This window comes from Idiotropiscis lumnitzeri, chromosome 11, assembly GCF_059441095.1.
Source record: "Idiotropiscis lumnitzeri isolate Australia: NSW breed Sydney's pygmy pipehorse chromosome 11, RoL_Ilum_1.0, whole genome shotgun sequence".
Classification (NCBI taxonomy): Eukaryota; Metazoa; Chordata; class Actinopteri; order Syngnathiformes; family Syngnathidae; genus Idiotropiscis; species Idiotropiscis lumnitzeri.
The window spans coordinates 14,011,184-14,017,978 of NC_142401.1; the positions used below are offsets into that span (position 1 = coordinate 14,011,184).

General features: G+C 40.5%; 1 protein-coding gene across 2 annotated transcripts; it reads right to left on the reverse strand.

The window, feature by feature from the left end:
• Positions 1–600: 600 nt before the first annotated feature.
• On the reverse strand, positions 601–5,823 carry LOC148327607 (SH3 and cysteine-rich domain-containing protein 3-like). Of its 2 annotated transcripts, none has more exons than XM_088309629.1 (12): positions 5,801–5,823; positions 5,599–5,677; positions 3,993–4,149; positions 3,802–3,899; positions 3,336–3,417; positions 3,085–3,182; positions 2,943–3,006; positions 2,110–2,159; positions 1,920–2,023; positions 1,777–1,828; positions 789–926; positions 601–699 (listed from the first exon to the last, which is right to left on the reverse strand). In XM_088309629.1, the coding sequence occupies exons 1-12, from the start codon at positions 5,815–5,817 to the stop codon at positions 601–603; spliced, it is 1,038 nt and encodes a 345-aa protein (XP_088165755.1). In that variant the 5' UTR covers positions 5,818–5,823. The 2 variants fall into 2 exon arrangements, with proteins under 2 accessions (XP_088165755.1, XP_088165754.1); XM_088309628.1 differs by having other exon boundaries at positions 3,079–3,182; positions 5,801–5,817.
• Positions 5,824–6,795: the final 972 nt, after the last annotated feature.

Below are 6,795 nucleotides of genomic sequence, written 5' to 3' on the forward strand. Positions count from 1 at the left end.
GGCCCTTTTTTTTTTTTCTTGGTGTGTGTTAACAAGTGGCCGTCTTGAAAGTGAAAGATACACCGCTAGATGATTCTTGAGACCGCTACAAATCTTTCTCCCACATGAATGGAATATTGATTGCGAATGTTGCGTTCACGTTTGCCAGCGTTCTCGAGAATTTTCTTGTCAGGACAACTGTTGGCTGGAGAACATTTAGGAACGATCCATGACGTGAATGCGCATTCGCTACTTTTGCCAACACCTCTCAGTGGGATACAGGTTTAAATAAAAAATTGCAACAATGAACCACCAGAAGAGATCAAATGGGCGAGAAAATATCTTTGACTCTTTTAATATAGTATTATCATGAGGATTCCTTCATTTGCTAATAATAGAATCAAACCACGCAAATTCAAAATATCACAGTCACATACATTAGAGGCCAGACCAAATGCCATTGTTGTGATAAAACTGCTACTTTAGCATAATCTCTTCAGTTGGCGTAATTGTGTATAAACCCTTTTAAATTGATTAAAATCAAAATATTGACATGATTGTGATCTTCATGACAGGTCATTTAAGGAGTCACTATCATACCATTAAAAAAAAAAATAACCTTCAGATCTCCTGCAGTAAGTTGGCAGGGAAGAAGCCCAACTTGCGTCCCGTGCTGACCTTTAGGTAACCGTTGACCTCATCGCCTTTCTTCACCACAATCTGCACAATCACACACACACAAGGCAATTCATTTTGTGCGTCTCACACAACCTTCTGGGCTTTAATTGTCAAATTGTGTGCGTCTTCACCTGGTCTTTCTTCAGAGTAATCTGGCCCATCTCTCTGTTGCCAACAAAGGAACGCGTCACCTTGTACACTCGCTCACCAGCCCGTACTCGGATGATATAGTTGGCCGGGATGAAGCCCGTCCGTTCGCCGATCTTCCCCTGACGAGAGACAAATTTGAGTGTGATGAAAAGCAAAGTTGGTGAAGATATATCATTTGACATTATTTATTATATTTTGGGCAACTTTTCAATCTGTTTTAAAATGTTAACCAAATGTATAAGGAAAAGGTATTGTAAAATATTCAAAAGTTATGTTTATTGTTATAAGTGTTAGGAGACCAAAAATGAAGTTATTCATTTAATATGTATATCTTTTAATCAGTCATCCGATTAATCGATTACCGGAATTTTTCTTCTTATAAAAATCAGAAACTGTATTGACATTTCAGTTCACGCTGTCGACTTGTGTGATGTCCGTTTAAGGCGGGAGCCATTTCTAAGTGGGTCAGACTTTCTTCAACTAGTAAATCGAGTTTGAGACAAGGTCTGTATTATAATGGTAGAAATAAATTGAGACTGCTTCTTTTTCACGACAGACACAGAAACATTTATGAAATCAGTTAACTATCAGTTGCGTTTTTGAGTGACTAGATTCACGTTAACACGTAATCGGAAATGCTGTAACACGACTTTTGAATAGCATATACGTGGCGCCGTTATTATGCTTTAAGCGACTGATATGTAAACACAAACGGTGGAGCAACACATGTAGTGATGAACTATAACAATACAAGTATAGAATCTTTATCACCGCTCACGGCTAAATGACTAATGTTACTGTAGATTACTGAGTCACTTATTGCAGTCATTAAACTCCCATTGTTATTTTACACACCAGAAGGAGCCATAATGTTTTAATCATGGTGCACAAACCGTTTGCTTCTTTGTGTATCTCAAGGCACCACTCTATGAGTAAACACTTTCTTGTTAAAATGCAAGATGTACTCACTCTCCACCACTCCTCATTGGAGTCATCGATCACTGTGATGCGGTCGCCAGCACTGAGTAACAAACAGGATGTCATTGTCGGCACATTTAAAAAAAAACAAAAAAAAACATGAGAAGTGTGAGGACATCTCACTGTACACTTACTGTACATCCAGGTCATCTTTCTCAATAGCCTTGAAGCGGTACAGGGCCAAGTAGTAATGAGACTGACTGAACATGCCGATCTTGCCTGGCTGAGGCTTTTTACTCTGAGTAACACACAAGACAAATGTCGTCGTCATATTCGTCGTTTTGTCATTAATTAGCGTGATCATCAGAACGTGGTTAATTAGACCTTGTCGTCTGCTGGGGCCTTGTCTACTCGCTTATCTCCTTCTGAGCTAGCTACAACACACAAAAAAGACACTGATAGTCCTGAAATAATTTGAATTAAATAGAAAACTTATAATAACGTATAATAATTTCCAAAAAACAAACGAATCAGGATAGTTGACACACAACAATGATATTTTGATACTTTGCCACAATACTGATTGTATCACAATACATTTCCAAGGATGATGCTCGTAGCACCCATTTCGAGTGCTACAAATATTATTACGTTAATTTGCCAATACTGATGCTATTTTGATACTTCCCCACAATACTGATAGTGGCACCTGCGTCCTCAACAATATGGACATTATCACAATCATTTGTCAATGATATAATAATAATCCACCCATCCATCCAATTTCCGAGCCACTTTTCCTGAGAGGGTCGCAGGTGTGCCGGACCCCATCCCAGCTGTCTTCGGGCAGTAGGCGGGGTACACCCTAAACTGGTCGCCAGCCAATCACAGGGCACACACAGACGAACACACATTCACACTCACAATCACATCTAGGGACAATTTTTAGCGCTCAATTAACCTACCACGCTTGTTTTTGGAATATGGGAGGACACCGGAGTACCCGTAGCAACGGAGAGAACACGCAAACGCCTCACAGGAAGGCCGTAGCCCTGATTCGAACCCTGCACCTGTGAACTGTGAGGAAGACCTTATAGAATAATTATATAAATGAAATAATTTAAAATATTAGCAAAGAACAATGATATTGACAGTATCACCATACATGGTCCAACAATATTGACTATTTTACAACTAAAAATTAATTAGGGACTCACCTCCTTCAGCGTCATTCTCCTGCTGCTTAGGCTGGGACTCGTCCTCCTCAATCATCATCATCATCTAAAATGAACAGTTCGCTAAGACACCAATTACTGTACTGACTTGGATTGTAAGACCACTTCATGCGTCCACACTGACGTTCTTTTTGTCCTCCGAGCCTTTCTTGCGCTCCTTGTTGGCCATAATGACGCCGATGCGCAGCGTCTCAAATACGGGGTCGGTGCGATTCGCCTGTGCTGGAGACCCAAATCGTCCAACCGGTGTGAGGGAAAACACAAATGATGGGAATGGAAAAACGTAAGCAGCGATTATACTGACAACAACAACAAAAATGCAATTCTATTTGAGTTTGTTCCGTTTATGGGTATCGGCGTATTAGTTGGACTCACAGAAGGGCAAGAGCTGGGAGATCGTAGCATTCTGCTGGCTGCTGTACAGAGGAGAACTGTATGCTCTTCTGAAGCCTGGAGGCTGACAGACACACGACACACTGATGTGATGTGAAGCTTTGGAAAAGATATTGCCAGCCTCACAATATTGACAGGACACAGCAACTATATTAAAGCATCTCTGTACTTTGCAAATAATACTGACAGTATCCGGATAGTTCAACTATCCTGCTCGTCTTGCAATACTTTGCCAACTATACTGGCAATATCAGTGTGTCTTTATTAGTGGTGTAAATTTGTGGAAAAATCTGAGAAATTATGTGAGAAGTTGTCATTCAATGACAAGTTTGAGAATGTGTATGTTTCAACACAAAGTACTAAACATGTATATAAATATATATTTCAAAATATATACATATATATATATTCATAGTTTTTGTGTTAGCTTTACTGTGAGGAAGCTCACAATTTTGCCAAAGCACCTCTGGAACTCCACGTAGGACTGACACTGGTGGTGGATGCTGGTTTTGCAGTTCTTGCAGCGCAATGCAAACTTGTTGTTTACTGGAGATAGAGAAAACGAAGGTAAAAAAAAAAAAATAGATAAAAATGTGAGTGCAACACGTCACTTTTTGTCAAATATGAAGACGCACGTACAAACAATCATGCGCGCGCACACATCGCAGAATTTGGGCTTCTTGCAGTAGTGATCCTTGAATTTGTGCGGCCGATCGTTGATAGGTTTGATGGACTCTGGCGGCGGCGGTTCGTCTCGCTCCTCTTCCTCCACCTCCTCGTCGTAGATGAAATAGACCTGCGCCATAACATGACATTTGCTAGACAAGTCAAACAGCAGATCAAAAATAAATAATTTAATTAATTAATTAAAATAAAAGCTAAAAAAAAAGACACAGAAAGTCTGCCATTTCGGTTAGTCATGGAGACTTTGCTACCAAATTTGAATTAACTTATGCTTGGCAAATGTGAAGAAACTACGTTTTGAAGACTTGGCAACATGGTCAAAGCATGTTGGTAAAGTTTGGCCTATCCTCCTCTTGCTTCTCAAAGTTTCTCTAAATCCAGCACCAGTTTGACTTTCACTTGGCATGAAGACAATTTATAGTCATGGCAATCGAGTACAACCAAAAAAGTCTCAAAATCCATTGCCTGATGAAACTAATTTCCGTTTGAAGGACCGCGTATACTATACACACGGGTGATGCTAAATTGCAAAGAGTTTTAGTCACTCATCATATTTAACACATCCAGACAGCGAGTGTCACCTCAGTACATTCTGCTTAATGTCATAAAACGAGTTCAAAAAGTAACTCGGTAGACTCGATACACCACAGGTGGGACAGCACGAAAAGGCTTAGATCCCAAAATAGCTTTTGACTGCCAACTGGCAGAATCCCCAAATGAAATATAACAAAGCTTTACTACGCTCCTCCTAAATATACTGCTGCACTGATCACACACGCACAGTTAGGCTTCAGACGTGAGCGGCCTCCAGCTCTCCATCATTGTCAGGATTAAAGGTTGTGCTGCACTTGTCAGGCTGTGGATTAGTACTGCAATCAGCGGTAATACTGCAGACTGTTCGCACATTACGCCACCGTCAATCGGCAACTCCATCCAGCTGCCTGCATTCCTGAAGCCAGCAGCCACAATGGGTCGGAACATTCCAGGTCGGAATTCCCCCCCGACATCCAATCTGGAGAAGTGCATCCCAAGTGGGAACAATAGCCGATGTCGCTAACCAATGGAAGATTTAGAGGCGGTCATATGCCATCATGTCATAAAGAAAGGCCCCAAAACCCACCACGAAAACCGGACAGTTTTATCCTGAACCTTAGAGTAATCATATATTTCAAGAGAATGTAAATAAATGTTGTGCATAGTGATTTCTTGTTTTAAAACATTGTTATCATGTGATGCGCATACCTTGGCCAAACAATTGCAGATGACAATAATCATCTTGAAACAAGCCCGTGGTTATTATTTTTTTTTTGGAATAGTTCATTATTTGCTGCTTGTTTGTGAAATTTGCTGCCAACATCTAACATATCTGAAATGTTTGCTTGCAATTCAAGAACAAAAATTAAAGCAGCAGCATTGCTATAACTAAAATGCTGGAGAATGTACATTGTGGAAAATTTCATTTTAAAATAAAAATATCACTTCTTAGTGCATTAATCCAACAGCTACTGTATACTTAACTTGGGACACGGCCTGAATAAATAAGCAATGTAATATGATTTACCGTGTTGTCCTCCTCTTTCACCACATTATCTGGCAGAGGGGGGTTGTCATGAATATCCACAGAATCCTTGTCATCCAACCTGTCATCGTCACATAGCAAAACATCACATCGAGTGGAGAGAAAAAAAAAATCAGCACAGACAAATTCCATCAAAGAATATCCACATTTTAGAATCAAATCAGGGTTGCTGACATATACTCACGAGTCGTAGTTGGCCATGCTACACGGCTGAGGTTTTGGGTCCAAGACGTACTGAGAAGCTGAAGGTTTAGTCACAGAAGGTGAGGTTGTAAAGTAGTAGTTGTTGCGGTGTTAGGTACCAGTCGCAAAAACTGAGGTTTGAAGTATCTAGAAGTTGAGGTCTGGAGTCCAAGCAGAGGCAAAAGGAACAAACAAATGTGTGATCATGAAAAAAAAATCTATCATGATAGTACAAGCATGCAGCCATACAACACCACAAACATCTAAATATTGTGACAAAAAAAAAAAAGCTACAAATGAGTTCCACGCACAATGCAGTAGGTCCAATTGACCCTAAATGTCGAACTCCACGACTTCTCCTCAAGATTCTTTCTGGCCGACGTTCCAAATGAGTCTCCAACAGGTGGGAGTCTGGGAAGTGAAATGCCAGCATGGCCAGTCCAGCCCTTCCCAGTCTTGGCTCTCCATGCGTGACAGTTCGGGACAGCTGAGCACTTGAAAAGCTTTGCAAGGGTCTCCCAGCTGAATGGTAAAGAATTGCACTGCTCCCCCAATTGCGCATGGCCTCAATATAACATTTCACTTAAGAAGATGAGCACGGAGGATCTCCCTATTACACGGCATGAAAAAAAATACATTCACAAACTCAATTTCTGTATTAATGGTAGAGACAAATACTTTTTTAAATTCAGTTTTAATTCATTGTACGCATAATCCCTCATGAAGGAATTCAAAGAATGGGACACAGAAATGTTTCAACTTCAGAGCTAGGCAGCTCCTGAGTGCAAGGTATGATTTCAGCACCTTATCTTGCTGACTTAGTGGTTGCTTGCATTCCATCCGCAGCCAGATGCTCACAACATGTTGCTCTTTCGATGATTCTGAAAGCTGAAAAGTCGGCAGTACAGTTCTAGAACATTCTCTGCATTGCATACGGCACTCTGGAAGGTCTCTGTAGAAATTACAACAATTTTAAATCTCAAATTCAGGCTAAGT

Bases quoted from the DNA above. Each gene is read 5' to 3' on its own strand.
- LOC148327607 (XM_088309628.1), bottom strand. The intron at 3,900-3,992 runs GTACGTGCGTCT...CTCTATCTCCAG, and splicing joins GTGCGCGCGCATGATTGTTT to TAAACAACAAGTTTGCATTG. The intron at 3,418-3,801 runs GTGAGCTTCCTC...TGTGTCTGTCAG, and splicing joins AGAGGTGCTTTGGCAAAATT to CCTCCAGGCTTCAGAAGAGC.